Here is a 19,682-nt window from a genome sequence, read left to right on the forward strand (position 1 = left end):
CCATCTACTCTGCAAAGGGGAAGCAATTGCATGGGACAAAGGAAGACGGAAAGGTAGAAAGAAGGGAGCAAGGCAAGAGAGGGAGGAAGCACACAGAAGCCATACAGGATGGTTACCTGAGGGCAAGCTCACCTGTATGGGAGGTGAGCTGGGGGCAGCACACAAGGACTAAAGGAAAGGTCCTGCATCTTGTGATGAGATGTCCTCATCACAGGGTCCACCAGCCCCCGCACAAGTGCCAGACGAGGACACACAAATGGTAAGGAAATCATCACCAGCAGGCCGCCACTGCAAGAAGTGTAGTCTTTCGGGCAGAAGGAAAATGACAGCAAACGGAAATGTGGATCTGGAAGTGAATGAGCAGCGCAAATAGTGACTGTATGGGTGAACACGTGATTCTCTTTCTTATTACGTATGTCTCATAACAGTTAACGCCAGTGTCCTGTGTGGTTTACGATACAGGCAAAGTAAAACGCAGGACAAGGTAGCATAAAGAGCAGAGAGGAGAAACGTGTGAATACTGTTGTAAGGTTCTTATGTTACATGTGTAGATGGGCCTTTGAAAAGCTGATCTTGGTAAACTGAAGATGTATACTAAAACCCTAAATCAACCCCTAAAACAGCAAAACTAAATTATAGCTACTAAGCCAACAGAAGATAAAATAGAACCAAGAATTTTGATTGGAGTCCGGCTCCGGGCATGACAGCATGCAGAGCCCCATGGATTGCCTAAATAGAAGCCTGTGAACATCACGCGGAACCAACTGCCATTCAGTCTCTGGAAGTGGGAATTGAAGAAATATTTACTGAAGAAGATGACCGAGACTCAGTAAGAACAGTGAGGGTTTGGGGCGCCTGGGTGGCGCAGTCGGTTAAGCGTCCGACTTCAGCCAGGTCACGATCTCGCGGTCCGTGAGTTCGAGCCCCGCATCGGGCTCTGGGCTGATGGCTCAGAGCCTGGAGCCTGTTTCCGATTCTGTGTCTCCCTCTCTCTCTGCCCCTCGCCTGTTCATGCTCTGTCTCTCTCTGTCCCAAAAATAAATAAACGTTGAAAAAAAAAAAAAATTTAAAAAAAAAAAAAAAAAAGAACAGTGAGGGTCTGTGGTACTTGAACCAAGACCTGCTCCACCCCTCCCTCCCCAAAGAGGAAACCCCACCTAGACAGACACTCAGGTTCCCCTTCCCCTTGCTAACATACAGAAATCCTGGGGGGCCGCAGGACATCGGCATTCGTCACCCTGACTGCAGGCTCCTGTTGCTGTGGTTGAGTCCCCAACAGTGGAGAAGCAGGGTTCCTTCTCCCCCCACCCCCAGCTTCCAACCTGGGACAGGGGCAGTATCTACCTTGGTTGTGGTATCACCAAGAACATTAGGGTCCCCAACGCCCTTGCCCTGGCTTGTGGGGAAGGGGCTCCTGCCCCTGCTCCATTTGCAACAGAGTGTGGAGAAACCCACTCTTGCACTGTGGTGAAAGACACCTGGTAGAGGGGGTAGGGGTCGGGTCTCAAGTGGCTTCTCAGGGCAGTCAAGGCACAAGGCAGGGGGTAACATACTCAAAGTACTCAAAAAGAAAAGCTGTTAACCAAGAATCCTATTCCGGAAAAGTTATCTTTCAAAAATCAAGGAGAATTAAGACATCTGCCTTATAAACAATACTAAAGGAAATTCTTCAGGCTAAAAAGACTGACCCAAGGGATTCCAGGGAGTACTTCAAATCCATTAAAAAAAAAAAAAAACACAAAAAACCAAAGGTAATTGTTAATTATAAAAGAAAATATAAATATATGTTTCTCCTTTCCTCCTTTAATTGATTTAAAAAGCAATTGTATAACACAACATATAAATAATGTATTGTTAGGCCTATAACATATAGAAATTCTTTACCTGGAAAAATCATCCTCTAAAAATGGACAAATTAAGATATTCCCAGATCTAATAAGTGATGAGGGAGCTCGTCACTAGTAAGCCTGCCCCACAAGAAATGCTAACGGAAGTCCTGCCGGCTGTCATGCAAGAGCACCAGGCAATAAGCTGAAACCATACGCAGGAGTGAAAAACACTAATAAAGGTTACCCATAGGTAAATATAAAATCCAGTATTGTTCTATTTTTACTCTGAATGTTTTCTTATCTAAAAGTCAAATACATCGAGCAATGATTATAAATCTACGTCAACGGGTGCATGAAATCGATGTAAACTGTGAACACATAAAGTGGGAGGTACAGAACTGCATGGTGCAGAGCTTTAAACACTACTGAAGCTAAGCTGATGTTAACTTAAACTAGATTGTCATAAATTTACTACATTAATTGTAATGTCCACAGTAAGCACTAAGAAAATAACTTTCAAATACACAGAATAGGAAATGAGAAGGGAGTCAAAATGGCATACTAAAGAATTAAGCACAAAAGCACTGATGCAGGATTATGGAACAAAAAAGAAGTAAGATGCACATATAGCAAACAACAAAATGGTAAAAGGCCTTCTTTTTTCACTAATTACTTTAAACAAATACATGAAATGCTCCAATTAAAGACAAAGACTGGGAGAATAGATTTAAAAAGTACATGACCCATTTATTTATTTTTTAAAAATATTTATTTATTTTTGAATGTTATGTTTATTTATTTATTTATTCGTGAACCGTGCGATCATGACCTGAGCCAAAGTCGATCCATTTAAATGCTGTCTATAAGAGATTCACCTTAGATCTAAAGGCACAAAGGAGTTAAAAGTGAAAGGACAGAAAAATATATTCCATTCAACTAGAAACCAAAAGGGTTTCTAGGGGTGGTTGGTTATACTGATACCAGGCCGTAAGTCAAAAAATTTTATTAGAAACAAAGAATGTTCTATATTGATAAAAGGTCAGTCAAGAGGACATAGCAATTATAAAACCATATACACCTAACAGGAGAGTCCCAAAATAAGTGAAGCAAAAACTGACAGAATAGAAGTGAAAAATAGTTCTACTAGAATAGTTGAAGACTTCAAAACCCCACTTTCAATAATGGATAGACCATCTAGACAGATGATCAGTAAGGAAACAGAAGACTTGAACAATATTATAAACCAAAAGACCTAACAGACATATACAGATGCCCTACCCCAAAACAACAGAATATCCTTAGACGTATTCCTAGAATATGCTTAGATACTCTTAAAGACACATTCCCAGAGATATGTGGAAATGGAAACACAACACACCAAAACTTGTGGGACACAACAAAAGCAGTGCTTGGAGAGAATTTGCAGCTATAGATGCCTATGTAAAAGAGATCTCAAATCACTAACCTAATTTCACATGTTAAGAAGCTAAAAAATTAAACACACAACTAGCAGAGGAAGGAAGTAATAAAGATCAGACCAGAAATAAATGAAATTGAAAGTAAAGAGAGAGAGAGAATCAGTGAAAACAAACATTGGTTCTTTGAAAAGATCAACAAAATTGGCAAACCTTCAGCTGGACCAATAAAAGAACTCAAATTACTAAAATCCAAAATGAAAGTGGGTACCTTACTACTGACCTTAACAGAAATGTAAAAGGAGTCTAAGAGAATACTACAAACAACTGTGTGCCAACCAATTAAACAACCTACATGAAAGGGACAAATTTCTAGAAACACACAAACTACCAAACCCAACCCAAGAAGAAATAAAAAAATATGAACAGACCTATAACAACTAAATAGATTGAATCAGTAATCAAAACCTTCCAACAAGGAAAAGCTCAGGACCAGATGGCTTCACTGACGAATTCTACCAAACATTTAGAGAATAACACCAATCCTTCCCACACTCTTCCAAAAAACAGAAAAAAAGGAAACACTTAACTCATTCTATGAGGTCAGCTCCACTCTGATCTCACAGCCAAAGACATCACAGGAAAGGAAAATCACACACCAACATCCCTTACAAACATATATGCAGAAATCTCCACAACAGGTTAATCTATACACAATCTATACACAAAAGGTAAATTAGTGGTGGCGCAGGGCTGGGGGAAGCAGGGTGTGGAGGATGATGACTGAAGGGTACCAGGTTCCTATCTGAAGTGATGATAATGTCCTAAAATTGACTGTGGGGGTGGCTGCACAGATCTGTGAATATACCAGGAACCACTCGACTGTATACTTTGATGGGTGAACTGTGTGGCATATGAATACATTTGTTATAAAAAATATTTGATTAACCCAAAAGAAGGCAGAAAAGGAGGGAAAGGAGGGGGAAAAAACAGAAGCAACTAATATAAAACTAATAGCAAGAAGACAGACTAAAAGCTATCATTAGTCACATTAAATGTAACTAATGCAAACATTCCAGTTAAAAGGTGAAGATGGTCAGATTGGATTCGCTGTCTATAAGAATCTACAGGGAGGGGGTACTGTTTAAAGGAGGTGCCCTTCAACAAATGGGTTAGAAGTTTAAAAAGATGGAAAAGATATACTATATTAACACTAGTCAAAATAAAGCCAGAGCAGTTAAATTAATATCAAACAATGTAGATTTCAGAGCAAAGAATATTAGCAAGATAGAGAGGGTTATTTCATAATGATGAAGGGTCAATTCTTCGTAACAACCCTAAACATTAACCGAGTTTCAAATTATTGGAAGCCCAAACTGACAAAACTAGAGACGAACAGACAAATGTACAGAGGTGGATATTTCAATGCCCCCTCTCAATAATGGAAAGAACAAACAGACCCCAAATTGGCAAGTACACAGATTTAAACAAGACTCCTCAGCTTGACCTGATTCACATTTATGGAGAACTCCATCCAACACCATTGGCTACACAACCTTCTCAAGTACACGTGGGACATTTGCCAAGACAGGCCACAACCTGGGCCATAAAATAAATCTTACTAAATTTAAAGATTCAAGTCAAAGCATGTTCTCTTACTACAGAGGAATTACATTAGAAATAATTAATAAAAGATATATGGAAAATCCCTCAAATATTTGGAAACTAACATACTTCTAAATAAGCCATGAGTCAGTAAGTCAAAATAAGAAGGTGTTTTGAAACTGAAGAAAAAGGAAAGGAACATATCAAAATTTGTGTGATGTTTCTAAAGCAATAGTAAGAGAAAAATTTCTATTACTAAATGCCTATGTTAGAAAAGAAGAAAGGTCTCAAATCAGTGACCTCAGCTTCCACCTTAAGAATTACGTGGGGCACCTGGATGGCTCAATTGGTTAAGTGTATGACTTCAGCTCAGGTCATGATCTCACAGTTTGTGAGTTCGAGCCCCACGTCCAGCTCCATGATGACAGCCCAGAGCCTGGAGCCTGCTTCAGATTCTGTGTCTTCTCTCTCTGACCCTCCCCTGCTCATGCTCTGTCTCTCAATTATAATAAACAAACATTAAAAAAAAAACCAACACAGAATTAGGAAATGAAGTCAGGTGCCTGGGTGGCTCAGTTGGTTAGGTAACCGACTTTGGCTCAGGTTATGATCTCACGGTTTGTGAGTTCGAGCCCTGTGTAGGGCTCTGTACTGACAGCTCAGAGCCTGGAGACCGTTTTGGATTCTGTGTCTTGCTCTCTGCCCCTCCCCTGCTCATGCTCTGTCTCTCTTTCCTTCAAAAGTAAATTAAAAAAAAAAAAAAAAAAAAAGAATTAGTAAGTGAACAAATTAAATCCTAAGTAAGCAGAAGAAAGAAAATAATACAGATCAGAGTGGAAATAGAAAACAGGCAAAATAGAAAAAAGAACTATATAGAAAATCAATGAAACCAAATGCTAGTTTTTTAAGATTAAAAAAAAATTGGACAAAAATAAATCAAATGTCACAAGAAAAGAATTTTAAGAAGTAGAGGTGACCAATATTATTATCAATCACACTACAAATAAAAACACCCTAGTTTTTTGTTAGGCTGAATAAGTAAAGTATGCATGGTGGTCTCATACAAATCCTTACCAAAGAGTAAGAAATTCAGGTGTATTGGGTTCTTAACAGGGATAAACTTTAGGGGTGCCTGGATGGCTCAGTCAGTTGAAAAACCAATTCGATTTCAGCTCAGGTCATGATCCTAGGGTCATAGGATTGAGCCCTGCATCAGACGCTGTGCTAAGCACGGAGCCTGCTTGGGATTCTCTCTTCTCTGTCTCTAGCTCTCCCCTGCGTGCGCTCTCTCTCTCTCAAAAAAAAAAAAAAAAAAAAAAAAAAGGTGATAAACTTCATTTTTTAGGATTATTTTCACCAGAATTTGAACATGAAACTATTTTTTTTTAAATTTTTTTAACGTTTATTTATTTTTGAGACAGAGAGAGACAAAGCATGAACGGGGGAGGGTCAGAGAGAGGGAGACACAGAATCTGAAACAGGCTAGGCTCCAGGCTCTGAGCTGTCAGCACAGAGCCCGACGCGGGGCTCGAACTCACGGGCCGTGAGATCATGACCCGAGCCTAAGTCGGCCGCTTAACCGACTGAGCCACCCAGGCGCCCCGAACATGAAACTATTATGAAAGTTAATAAAAGGAAACTTCATTTAGTAGAGTGGAGTTAGGAGATGGGCAGGGGGAGCTGTGGGCCCAGCACTAGTTAGCAATCGCAGACCCAACAGGAGGAGAGGCACCTTGCAGGTGGATACTACTTACTCAGCAACAGGAAGGTTTCCTGCTGCTCCGGCAACAGCCCAGCCAATGAGAAGCCACCATACTTCCAGCTCCCAGTATAGTCCAATGGACATTCTGTTTACAACAGCCCCGCCCAACCTTCTGCCTCCTCTATAAAAGCCTCCCAGCCTTACTCTCCAGACTTGCCTGTAATTCTGGTGAGGTTTTCCTGTCCTAGGTTGGGATTCTCTGCTATTCTCAAATAACCCCATCTTTACCAGTAAAATAGTTGGCAGTGTTGTTTTAAGGTTAACAGTGTTTAAATACACAAGTCATAAGAAACCATTCCTTACAGTTGAATAATAAACTAAACAGGGTCACTAACCTCCTCGGGGTGAAGGAGAATCATGTCCTCCAATGACCACGCGGACACCAGAGTTTTCCAGTTTCACTTTCCATTTCTCAATGATAGTCATAGACTTGTCCTGAAAGCACAAGGACATTGGCAGTTCAGGAAGCTTCCCTCAAAACAGATGTGACTGTTCATGCTAGGGCTAAATCACCAACAGGAAGTTCATAAATACCTTACTAGCATCATTAAAAACCGAGAGCTCCATGGAGCCTTCAAAGTCCTGTTGCAAAACAGACTCCAAGCACTCGTCCAGCCACAGTTCAGCGTTGTAGACCGGGAGGATAATAGACTGCAATTCAAAAGAAGTGGATTAACAAATGTAAGTGTGAGGGCTAATAATGCCTTTCCTCCATTCCAGTTTACTTTCCTGTTAACCCCGAGCATTAGCCCCATGCTCATTTCCAAAGGGTGAGGCCCGACTTACAGAATAATTGGGAATAAGGCTTCCAAAGAATTTGTCACCAAAACAGAAGGTGTCTGTTCCTTCTCTCCAAGCTCTAATGTTCTTTTGCTCCGTAAGATTTATTATGTCTTAGATTTCACTGAATTGTCTTTGGGATACTTTTGAAAAGGAAACAAAAATATTAAAGGCATAAAAGATTTTCACAGTTCAATGGCAAATTCATGTGTTCTCCAATCACTGGTCAGATACATCATTTCGGCATCTGTGTATTTTCTTTTTTTTTTTTTTTTAACGTTTATTTATTTTTTTGGGACAGAGAGAGACAGAGCATGAACGGGGGAGGGGCAGAGAGAGAGGGAGACACAGAATCAGAAACAGGCTCCAGGCTCTGAGCCATCAGCCCAGAGCCCGACGCGGGGCTCGAACTCACGGACCGGGAGATCGTGACCTGGCTGAAGCCGGATGCTTAACCGACTGCGCCACCCAGGCGCCCCATCTGTGTATTTTCTAATTCACTCATAAAAATAATCTATTGGTCCTTTTCTTGGTGGAGTAAGCATTTTCGGTGAACCATAACATTAGAGAAACTCCAGCAAAGAAACTCTTTTCAAGTGCCTGCACACAAGCTTTAACAAAGTATGGGGGTGGGTACTGGGAAAATGGGGGTGACCTCCATCTATCTCTCTCTCCTTTTGCTCTACTGAGTTTAGGACAGTTTGGTGCTGTCTTTCTCTCCTACAGCCCAAATCAAACAAAAATCTCTAAAGTGTATGGAGTAAAACAAGTGAAACCTGACTGCCAACAAAATAGCTGATTACTGGAATTATCTTAATTTTGTACGTTACGACATTAAGCAATATGAAATACCCAAAGACAGAAATTACAGTCTACCCTAACCCTTGAGTTTATACCCTAATGAGGAGTGGACAAATTCCTACACAAGAAGACAGAACACGGTCATCCAGGTGTGTTTACACAGTGCATATGCATACACATACGCATGGGCACAAACGATATGCACATACATGAGTATTCAGTATCTACATGCAGTATAGACAGGATTACAAAAATACTAAATCTGAATACGGTTTTGAAAAACTCATAGATTGAAAAATATAATTCAGTCAAATTCTTTACTCTGAGGATCTGATTCAACAGCGAGAACCCTTCCTGAATCTGTTAGCCAAAAAGTGGTTACCTAATTTACTCACATATTTACTTTCCTTTTAGTGTTTATTATTTTTGTGAGTGATAGAGAGCAGGGTAGTGGCAGAGAGAGACACACACAGAATCGGAAGCAGGCTCCAGGCTCTGAGCTGTCAGCACAGAGCCCAACTAGGGGCTGGACTCACAAACCATATCATGACCTGAGCCCAAGTCAGAAGCTTAATCGACTGACCCACCCAGGCACCACATATTTACTTTTAAAGTAAGTATTATTCTTTAATGGAAAAGAAAAAAGGAAAGCATGTTTTTAATGTCCCCAAGATCTACAATAGAAAACAATGTGGATTTCCGTCAAAGATGGGTCTTGATTAAGTTCTGTTGGCACTCTTCTGCTGGAGGTTGCTTTGGGCAGAGACCCCCCCTAGGAAAGCTCCTGGTAAGTGGTGACCCTCATTAGGCGACGTGGGGGTGAGGAGAAGGGACAGGGAAGGAGGAAGAGAGAGCGGAGGCTGGAGGTAAGAGGAGGCGAAGGGGAGTCGGGGAGGGAGGGGACGGGAGGAGACGAGGGAACGAGGGGAGAGGACGAGAGGAGGGGAGAGGACGGAGAGAGGGGGGAGGGGACGGAGAGAGTGGGGAGGGTACAGGAGGAGGGGCCGAGGTGGCCCCCGCGGCCCGGGCACCTACCACTTGGGGCGCCGCGGCGCGGTCCCCGTGGGCCTGCATGGCAGCGCGCTCCTTCAGCCGCCCCGCCCCTTGAGCCCGCAGCCACGCCCACGTTGGCTTACGGCGCGTGCGCGGGCGGCTCGCCCGGAATGCCCCACCCCCCCAGGCCTGCCGCCTCCGGTTGGCGTGGTAAGCCGGCGATCTAGCGGGGAGTGGAGAGGAGCGGCCTAGAGAGGCTGGAAGCACGGAGCGGGGGAGCAGCGCCCCCGCGCGCCCGGGGCGGGGAAGGGGGCGGGCCCGGGGAAGGGGAGGCCTGTGGGGAGGAGAGTGGGCGGGGCGGTGGCGGCCCGTTGGGAGGAGGAGGGCTCGGGGGGCAGGGGCCGACCTGGGGAGGGGAAGAGCTCGGGCCCAAGTGGAGCGGAGAGCTGAGGGAGGGCGGGAGGAGGGCAGGGAAGGGGGCAGGCCGGGGCGGGGGGTGGGGCGCGGGGGGAAGAGATGGACCCGTGGGGAGGGGAGGGGCAGGGGGTGGGCCCTGGGGGAGGGGGGGCGGGAGGGTTGGGGAAGGGGTGGGGCGGGCACGTGGGGAGGGGCAGGGGGCGGGGTCGGCGAGCCCTGGGGAGGGGGCGGGGCCGGCCGGGCGGTGATGTGTGCGGGTTCCTGGAGGCTGGGGCCTTGTGCTTTGGCGCTTGGGCGGCTCTTGTGTCCCCGTGTGTCCTCTCTCTGCCCTGTCCTTGGGCCCCCCAGCCCTCCTGCTCTCACCTGCGGGAATTAATCAGCTCTGGAGTCCTCAGTGAAATAAAATGTTATAAACATCCTTTGGTTGTGGAGAAGGTGGGGTTTGTGAGAAATCACGCTGTGCTGTTGGTTACAACTTAAAATCCAAACCAGATGACCTTTAACATCACCTTTTTTTAAAAGAAAGGAAGCACGTGACAAGTCATCTGATCGACCCGACGCAGGACCTGGAGAAGGCTGAGAGGGAGACGAGGACACCCGAGCCTTCCCCCAGGAGGAAGGGGCGTAGGGGCGGGGCCTCGGTGTGCCGCGGGCCTCCACCACCCCTCATTTCTGCCTCCCCAGCCGGACAAGGGTTGTCTGGGCTCAGCGCTCCTGTCCTAGAGCCCCTAACCCACGTGTGTCTCCTTGCAGCTCTGTGCAGCAGAGTCCCCGAGACCCTTACCCCACTGTTTGGCACCGAGTAGTGGTGTCCTGTCAGCGGTGTGACCCCTGGGAGCTTGCGCCCCTCCCGGTCGGACAGGCCCGTGAGGGCCCACTGAGTTCTGCCTGAAGCTCGTGGACCAGTGGCAGCACTCACTCACGTTAGGGTGATTATCCCCCACGTTGGTCCCAACCAATGTAAATTTATGACCGAGTTTATAGCTATCACTGCCGGCACAGATTTTCTCTTGCCCCAAACCAAGAATATTCCACAAACTAACAATTAAAACAAAGCCAAACTTATTCTTTAGATTTTTAAAGCATCACTTTAAATGTAATTTTTCCTTAACCTGCGTCAGTATTTGCACAGCCCTTATATGGGTTGAAACTCTTAGGTAAGATGGGTAAAAATGCAACCTTATTTACAGTGGCATATTAGGAATAGCTTATTTTAAAGAAGTTGGTAGAAAGCCTCAGAGTAGTGGGGTGCCTGGGTGGCTCAGTAGGTTGAGTGTCTGAGTCTTGATCTCAGGATCATGAGTTCAAGTTCAGTGCTGGGCTCCACCCTGGATGTGAAGCCTACTTTAAAAAAAACAAACAAACAAAGCCTCCTAGTAGCTCTCGGAATACCTGCAGGCTTTAGAGCCACAACCCTCAGCAAGCAATGGGAGGAAGAGGTAAGAGGTCATACATGGTGTCCCGTGCCTCCACAGCACATGACATCGGAACTGGGCTTGGTTGCCCTGTCTTGCTTCCTGCATATCTCTTGCTGCCAGAAATTTACTTTTCATTGCCTTTCCCCTAATAAAAATTTGGTGATAATTTGCTTTTTGTAAACATTCAGAAACGTCAGAACATTGCAAGCTTCAGAAATGCAGGGTTGAGGCTGGGTAAGGGCCTGAGATTAATCCCTTCCTGGATGGCAAGATTCTCAGCAGAGAGCAGGCCCTGGGGACTGTCCCCTCTCCACACCAGAGGGACAGAGGGAGGACTTGGGGCAGATTGAAAAGATAAACAAAGTCACAGGACACCTGAGGGGAGGCATGCAAAACTCGTACAGCTTTTGGCTCACCAGCTGACCTTTTCCTCTACTTTAGTTGCTGTTTGTTCAGACTAATTGGTGGACACTGGTTGTATCCAGAAGACTTGATGCCAGTTTCCAGGGCCTTCAGATATGGAAACTGCCCAACAGCCTCTACCATGCTGGTGTATGGGGCAGATAAGTGGCGAGGTCTGGGCCCCAGACTCAGGAGTCTGCCTGCAGAGTGTCAGGGGAGGGTGAGTTCAAGCTCCAACAGCAGCCAGACGTCCCCCACAACCCCGGCAGGATGAACCCCAACACAGCTCCAGCTCGACCTGCCAGGACCATGGGCCTGCTGGGAGGCAGGGACCCGCCGGGCACTGGGGAAGGAGACTGGCTGCCCTTGGTGGCCAGGGCCCCTGGATGGTAAACGTGTTCTCCAGGGAGCAGCCAGCTACCTGAATGTGCGGCCTGCGCTGTTGCTGTGGTTTAAGTCTGCTTGGGACTTGTGTTGGTTTAATGGCTCATTAAGGGGTTGCAGCCCATACTTTTTAAACAAAGTAACTTACTAGACATGGCCTAGTGTGGATATGATCATGTCAGTTCCATTGTCAGCAGCCTGACTTCCTGGAGTTGAGACCTGTTGGGGTTCTATTGCCTCAGTAAGGATTCTGGCTTATGTTTTCATCCCCTCCACTGGGTTGGCCACTGGGTACAGGGTCAGGGTGCCCTAGACCCCATTGCTGTCCCCCGCAGCCACAAGCAGGGGCTGGCCAGTGGTTGATGTGAGATCTGGAATGGAACCCTGTTAGGGGGAATCTTCTCCCCCAGCGGCTCTCAGCTCTCCCTTGGGGCGCTGCTCCCCGCCCCCCTCAGCCGTGCTTTCTGGGAGTGACTCCACTCTTACTGGTGAAGGGGTGAAGGGGCAGAGTGCCCTCACAAGGAGGATAAGGGGTAGACTGGGCTAGACTCTGTCCCACAGAGTCGGAAAATCATATCACGTGGAGGAGGGGCTGAGCAGCCCTATATGACCCTGCAGGGAAAATCAAGACCCCACTCAACACCTTAGCCATAGAGCACACAATGAATGTTTTCTGAGGAATAACTAATGCGTGGAAGCCATTGTTGTACCAGTCTGCATTGTTCTGAAATGGACCAGGTTATCAGGAACTCTGGAGAGAGACCGAGAATCCCATCAACTAAACATTTTCTAATGCCAGGCACTTTACAAATATTGTCTCATGAAGGCCTAGCATACATGATTGACCTGAACCCAGAGTCTGGTCTCATTCACCGGACTGGCCGCAGGAAGCAATGAGGTTCCTACTAGAAGCTGCATTCAATTAACAGCTGAGCACACATCTGGAGTGGATTTGATGCAAGCATTTGAGTATCACATAGAGTGTTTGTCTTGGCCTGGGTGCCCATCCCCTTAGCCCAGAAAGCAGAGCCCGAGTTGGGGCCTTTGCAGTGAGGGCTTTTGTTCCCAAGAGGCTGGGGGCAGGGGAGTGGGGCTGGGAAGGAGAGGGAGCCAGAACCAGTGTGCTCTGTTGATGGGGTCCCCATTATGGGCAGCTGGAACTGGAACCCTGAACCTTCCCAGACCACAGGAGAATTATCCACCAGAGCTTGAAGGAGAGAAGCCTTCACCCTTGGTCCTGTCATCTGGGGTCGCCCCTTGGGGCATTCACTCCCCTGCACTTGTGGGTGGTAATGTGGGAATCCCACAGGTATCCCCTAGGGCATGGCCAGGTGAGGCTTGTCCAGAACTGTGTGCTGTGGGCCTGGCTGGAACCAGAGTATGAGAAGGGCTGAGCAGGAGGCAAGAGGAGGCTGACATGAGATTGGAAAAGCAGAAGGAAACTTAACGTAGGGCCTCCAACTGCCACCATCAATGAGCACATGTGGATGATTCTGGAGTGATTTCAGCCATCTGCTCTCCAGGTTCTGGATAACTCACAGGTGGGTGGCAGGTGCCTGTGGGAGGTGTGTGCACAGCACGGGTGTTAGTGCTTGAGCACCCTGAGTGTGCGAAAGGCCAGGAAAGGCCAGTTACATGTCCTCCTCCTAAGTTTTAGTAGGAAAATGTCATCTGTAGGAGAAACGGCTTGGTTAAAATTCATGGAACCCGGAGAGCAGGAAAGCCAGAGGCTTCAGGATGACTTCAGCCTTTTGAGTGAGGCCTCACAAAAAGTGGCTAATGTCAATGACAAAGCCAGGGGGCTGCTGGGAGCCTGGCCCGGGTGTTAGCCAGGAGCCTCCCTCAGCCTGCCTCAGCACCTGTCCCCGGCAGCTCGTGTAGGTGAGGGCCGCATGGGATCTGACACCCACTGCATCCTTTACAGCTAGAACAAAGCACGGGTGCTCTTGCAATGTTCTTTTATCCACTGCCATCCCGTCTCATGGGAGAGGCCATATTCACGGTGGCCAGGCATGTGGGGGCCACGCTGGGACTGTTTCTGGGCTGGGCCACTTCTTGGCCGAGTGGCCCTGGGCCATGGACACAGTCTGAGCCACTGTGCCTGTGTGAGCATCCGTTTCTCATACAGCCCAGGCTGTAGCCTTAGGCTCGGAGTGCCCAACAGGGCCAATGCCTACCCCACACACCTGCTGTGCCTCCTGGGTGTCCCACACCAGGGTCCAGCCCCAGGAACTGAAGACCCCACCCTGCACCTGCTCACCCACTATTTGCAGACCATTCCACCTGCACAAGCCCCCCCTGCAGAGCCTCTGAGCACCTCATCCTAACCCTCATCCTCAGTTCAGCTCGCGGCCTGTGGGCCACGGGGCACACCTTCCTCTGGGTCTCCTGCTTCCTGCCCTTGTGCCACATGGCCCCTTCCCACCCTGAAGCTAATTCCTACTTGTCCTTCAAAGCTGAGAGTGGTGTCACCTCTCTGTGTCCTTCTTCAGTGCCCCGTGGCCCCTGAATAGATAGCACCATCGTAACACATCACAGAGCCCTCCTTTCATTTCTGGGGACTGTTGGCTCCTGGGGAAGGGGCATGTCTCTGGCTTCAAATCCCCAATGTGTCCTGTGCCAGCAGCTGGCCGATGCTGTCAAAGATTGAAGGACGAAATGATCCACATCCTTGATTTATAACCTCTCTGTTCCATGGGTGAGAGTCTGCTCCATCACACAAAAAGTATTAAAAGATACTTTTCAAAAAAGTAAAATCATGAGTCATCCAAATACAAAATGAACATGTGTCAGGATTTTAACTCATCAATAAATGGGGAAACCAGTAAGATGTTAAGCCTGATCAAACGTAAAATCTGAATATGGACACATGTAGACACAGTCAGGAAGTGAGTGCACTCACATCACACTGGGGAGCACCCACTGGGCATTGACCCCGTGTTTGGAATGATCTCTTCCACAGGGTGGAAATCAACTGCATCTCTGTGGACAAGATTCCTCTGTATCACATCGTTTTTTTCTAGGCTTAGGGAGTTGTTACATCACTCTATCAGAGATAATGCAAGGTGCTGACCACTGCAGAGCCAGGAGACCCAGCACTGACCAGGCTTTCCACTGGAAGGGCGCCCAGCCATCTGTTTGTCATTTTAATGCCATTTACACTTTTCCCGGTAAAGGCGCCACACAAACGCCTACTATATCACTTGGTGGGACCGAGCCCTGCATCAGAAGGAAAGCACACATCTCTCCTCCTGAGGAGAGATGTGCTGGGACCCCAGGGGAAGCAGGGCACTGTGGGATTGGGACCCTGCAATGCTCTCCCCTGAGGAGAGTTTGGGGGAGGTGGGGAGGGAACCCCAGCCATCCCAGCTCACATCCAGGCCTCCTGCCGTGCAGGCCAGACACGCACAGTGGTGCTGCTCACACACAGGTCACCAGCACTCGCTGGTAGGGGCCAGCATCCAGCAGCCAAGTAATAAGTGGCCTGTATTTGAATCCCTGATGGGGACAGCCGTCACCTGGTCCCCTAGTGCTGCCTCCCTGAATCATGAGATCTGACACTGGATCTCAAAGCTTCCTTAGCTGGACTTTGTTGGGAGACACTCTTACCTGGATCCCTTGGGCTCGACCTCACCCAGCTGGGCACACCAAGAATGTAAAGCCCGACATGCTCCTTACCTGGGCCGATACACGAGCAGCCGGGAGGTGTGAGGGAATGTTGCCGTCCAGGAGGGAGGCCTGGCTTGCTTGCTGCCTGCTGTAAAGAGAGGCCCTCTCCTGGTGAGGACCCCTGCCCACACAGCGTCTCTTGGGTCTGGGAGAGGGGCTCGGGGAACCCATGCACACATGCTGACCCTCTAGCCACTGATTTTGCTGTGAGGAATAAACCCGTTTATCTCCTCCTGGGAGCCCCATATCTTCTGTGAGCATGTGAGTATGTGGCAGGCTATCTCGGCAGCCCCAAGTGGAGGAAGACCTCCCACCTTGCTCAGTCCTGTGGTGTCTGGTGGACACTGTGGGGACTGGGGCCTTGTGCTCACACCTGCTGGGCTTGGCTGCTTCGACTGCCTCTCTCACTCCAGGTACCTGGCCTGGGGACTCATCTAGCTTGAGGAGGCCTAAGCTAGAAAAGCAACAAGGAAAATCAACATCCCAAACCCCAGCACGTGAAAGATGTGTCCAAACACCAACACATTTTTATACTTTCACGTTTCAGCCCCCCAGGCTCGTGGCCCCAGAGACCCCACCGCTCTGCCCCCAGCACTGTCTCTCCTTTAAGTTGCTGCCTCCGTGGGGGCAGGGACAGGGTCTTTTTGTCCACTGCCAACTCCCTGCGGCTGGCAGAGTCCAGTGACCACGTGAGTCAGCTGCTGGTGCAGGGCCAGGGCGGGGAGGCTGGGAAGGGGCCTGGGGCTGGCTCTCCAAGCCTGCAGGGTGGACACAGATACCGCTCCAGGGCAGGCTTCGGGTCCGGGCTGTTCCAGCCCCTCAGCCCGTGACCCATGGTCAGACAGGAGAGTTCCCACTTGCAGGGGGCTCACATGTGTGAGCTACACATCTACACATAGGTCTAGTTAGGGACCTAATATTATCAAAATGACTCAAGATGTTCAAAATATCTTTTACCTCAGTTTTACATGGTAGGTATAGAAATCGCCAAACAGCAGGTGTATACTGTCTGAAATAGACTGCTGGTTTGGATTATGTGGTTATTTTGATGAATGTGGACAGTAAAGTCAGGTAATAATTCAGGCTTTCTCAGAATTACATTGTCCAGTTTGATGACCCACAGGAAGGGCTGTGCCCTGCCCCCCCCCCCCACTCTCCCTCCCCCCGGGCCGGATCCAGCCTCTCACGTGTTTGCTGGGGGCTGCGGAACATTTTGGACATCAGTGTATGGATTCTGGACCACATGGTAACCCTGAGCTCATGCCGTCCCCTCCTGGGGACCTCACTGGGGGCTGAGTGAGGGCTGTTCTCTCCTGCCAGGCTTCGCAGTTCCCTGGGCAAATAAATGCCACAATATCGAAGCTGCACTTTGCCCTTTGCTCCTCAGCGGGTCCCCGAGAGCCTGTGGCCTCATGCGGCCACCGTCACCATTGCCCATTCCGAGCTCAGGCCCAGTGTTCCTGCGTAGAGCCCTTCAGCTCTCTGAAAGAGAGCTTGGCTACACTTATGTACACATTTTAAAGTTTTAATGTTCTATGAAAATAGAGCTTTAAGCAAATAGGGACAAGTTTAATTTTTTTAAAGCAAACACTCAAATACAAGAGTCTTTTAGAACATGTCTTCTGAGAACGAGCCTGGCATTTTTTCCACGGCTTATCACACCTGCGGCATGGCTGCTGCGCTTTGTGAGCTAACGATACCGAAGAGTGAGAAATGATAACCGGCAACACGGGCATCCCCAGATGTGGGAGGAGAGGGTGCTTGCCCCTCAACACTGGCTCCACAGCCTGTCATAGCCTGAAGCCACAGGATAACCATTCTACAGGTCCACCCAAGCAGACTGGCCAGGAGTGTGTAAACTTGGTCCATTAAATGAAATTAGAGGCACTGATGATGAACTTCCTGCTGGTGCTCCCTGCCTTTCAGGTTTCTTGGCACTGGCTTCTGGATTTGGTTGACGCGTCCCTGCCGTCTGCAGAGCCCCCAGTGCAGGAGGCAGCCTGGGGGTTCTGAGGAGCTGTGCAGGCACGAAACCAGGGCCACGAACAGGTGAAGAGTTCACCCATGTGGCCTCACTCTTGGCTCACAGGCCCTGTGTCCCCTGGAGCTGAGGGAAGTGCCAGTGGCCGCTGGCCCTGGCTATGTCCAGGTGAACTGGGAGCTGTGCAGGGTGACTTCTGGGTCCTCCCTTGTACCTGCTCCCTGGAATGGACTGGAGGGGCCGGGCCTCAGAGAGACATTCCCCAACCTCGGGGCACCAGCACAGTGGCCACAGGGCAGCAACATCTACAGCCAGGTCTGGCCCCACACAGAGAGCCAGGCGGTGCCAAGGGGCACTGTGGTGAGGGGCTCTGGGTCAGCCCTAGGCCCCAGCCTGCTCATCACAGTTTCCCTTTACCTTCATGTCCTTGCCTCCAAATTGGAAACAGTGATGTCTGCAACCCAAGTGGATGTGGGGCTGGGAGATCATAGGGGAGCAGAGAAAAACTGCCAGGCTGTAGCTCAGCTCTGCTGGAATCCATGTGAGGCCCTGTGGGAGCCATCAGGGAGGAAGGTCAGCTGGATGGAGAAGGTTTAATGTCTGGGACACCCGAGGTGACATTCTCATGCAGGGCCAAATCTGGTGGTCAGATTTGATGTTGACATCACTCTGTGGCTTTGCCCATATGTGAATCTGGAAAGCCAGGACTCCTGGCTGAACTGTTTTGAACTGGCTTAAAAACATGGTGTCAGCTGGCCGCTGGTGCCCATGGCCCCACTGATGTTATCAGGGAACAGAGCCCTGTGTCTGCTGGTGCCATCCCCTGTGGGCAGGCGGGGGCCCCACTCTGCCCTGGAGGCCTTACCATGGCCGGGGGTGGTAGAGCTTCCTGCCAGCATGGTCTCCCAGGGCCGGCGGCCTTCTTCCTCCAGCTTCAGTGGAACGTACCTTAACCAATTCATTGTGGTGCACCCACAACGTCCCAGTTTTAGCCCTCATAGTCTTGAGTCCCAAAGGCCTCTCTGTCTTAGAAAACTGGGATCGTTGGTCACAGAGCCCCAGCAAGAACTGGTGGCCAGGGCTTGGGGGGACATGGGACTGTGTGATGTCCCCAGAGAGAGCAAGGGAATCCCTTGGAGAGGGAGGGTGCTGGGTGGACAGGACTACACCTGCACAGGCCCCCGGCAGGAGGGAGTGAGGACTCTCTGACACCCCAGGGTGTGGAGGGTACGGCCTCTTCTGCTCAGCTCACCTGGGAGTTTCCTGGCTCTGGCAGCCTTGGCGACTGTGGGCAGTAGTAAGGCTCAGACTCCTGATTGGGGCTGTCATCACCTCCACGGGGCTTGCCTGCCTGGCTGTGCCCCAAACTGTAGATACCTTGCTTTACCAAGCACACCGTTGGGGGCAGATGTGATCCTCCCATCTGAGGATCTCAGCGACCCCCACCCTGAAATGTCACCACACTGCTCCTTCCTGTGGTTGGGAGATTTCGTCCTCTGCATTATCTATAAATCTATCACGAGATGCATTCTTTCGTACTAAGAACGTCAGCAGTAGAGCTGGTGGGGGTTACTCGGTCTCAGCTTGGACGTCACTCTGTTGCCCTTCTGCTACCCGAGAGCCCTACACGCTCTGTGTGTCCAGGTCAGGGGGCCTCTGGAACTAGAACCGGCTTCCCCAGGGAGTGGCTCCTGAACCCTAACTGTGGAGGGGGGTGGTGGTGCGGGCCAACAAGAAGGGGTGGCATGGAGCTCTGGCGCGGTCACCTGCTGTCCCTCACCAGATTATGCGCTGGACAAGTGTTAACAAAAAGTGGCAGAATGCCATGTCTACTGGGATGGGGTTGCAGGCATCTGATACTCCTGACACGGGACTCTTGGGACCCCCCGCTGATACTCCCCACACAGGACCCTCTGGACGCCCCGCTGCCTGGGTGGCTATTTTCACCCTGTGGACACTATGAGCCCCACTGACAGCACCGGCCTCTCCTGGGGCCCTCGCCACGTGCTGACCAGGCCTGATCCCCTACCTGGCCCCTTTGTTCTGCACATTTGAAGTTGCCCTGGAGGTATTTGCTGCACCATCCAAACCTCTTCTCAGTGAAAGAGGCATAGGGAAAGGCCTCAAGCCAGCTGCGAGCAGAACTTTGGTCCTTTTGGGAATGGGTGGGGTTAGGTTAGGCTGGCTCAGCTCAGATTTAAAATGACAAGAAACAGACCCAAGACC

General features: G+C 49.1%; 1 protein-coding gene and 1 long non-coding RNA gene across 9 annotated transcripts in view; one reads left to right on the forward strand and one right to left on the reverse strand.

Annotated features, from left to right (window-relative positions):
- QTGAL (queuosine-tRNA galactosyltransferase) overlaps positions 1-9,328 on the reverse strand; it is a 100,116-nt gene extending 90,788 nt beyond the window's left edge. For 7 of the 8 annotated variants that reach the window (XR_015244378.1, XR_015244377.1, XR_015244376.1 and 4 more), the window contains exons 1-3: positions 9,228-9,328; positions 7,146-7,262; positions 6,947-7,046 (exon numbers count right to left, since the gene is read on the reverse strand). Coding sequence is in view for 3 of the 8 variants with exons in the window: in XM_086688348.1 (XP_086544474.1) it covers positions 6,947-7,046; positions 7,146-7,262; positions 9,228-9,266 (256 nt within the window). In the remaining 5 variants the exon portion in view is untranslated. Of the gene's footprint in view, positions 1-6,946; positions 7,047-7,145; positions 7,263-9,227 lie in introns of those variants that run through there. The other variant, XR_015244381.1, reaches the window with a different exon arrangement.
- On the forward strand, positions 8,653-10,667 carry LOC147574623 (uncharacterized). Its single transcript, XR_015244386.1, has 2 exons — positions 8,653-8,805; positions 10,125-10,667. It is a non-coding gene; the product is annotated as an uncharacterized LOC147574623 (long non-coding RNA).
- The last annotated feature ends 9,015 nt before the right edge of the window (positions 10,668-19,682 follow it).

The sequence above is a fragment of the Puma concolor genome, chromosome E1 (assembly GCF_028749965.1).
Source record: "Puma concolor isolate L17-30 chromosome E1, mPumCon1.1.hap2, whole genome shotgun sequence".
NCBI lineage: Eukaryota > Metazoa > Chordata > Mammalia > Carnivora > Felidae > Puma > Puma concolor.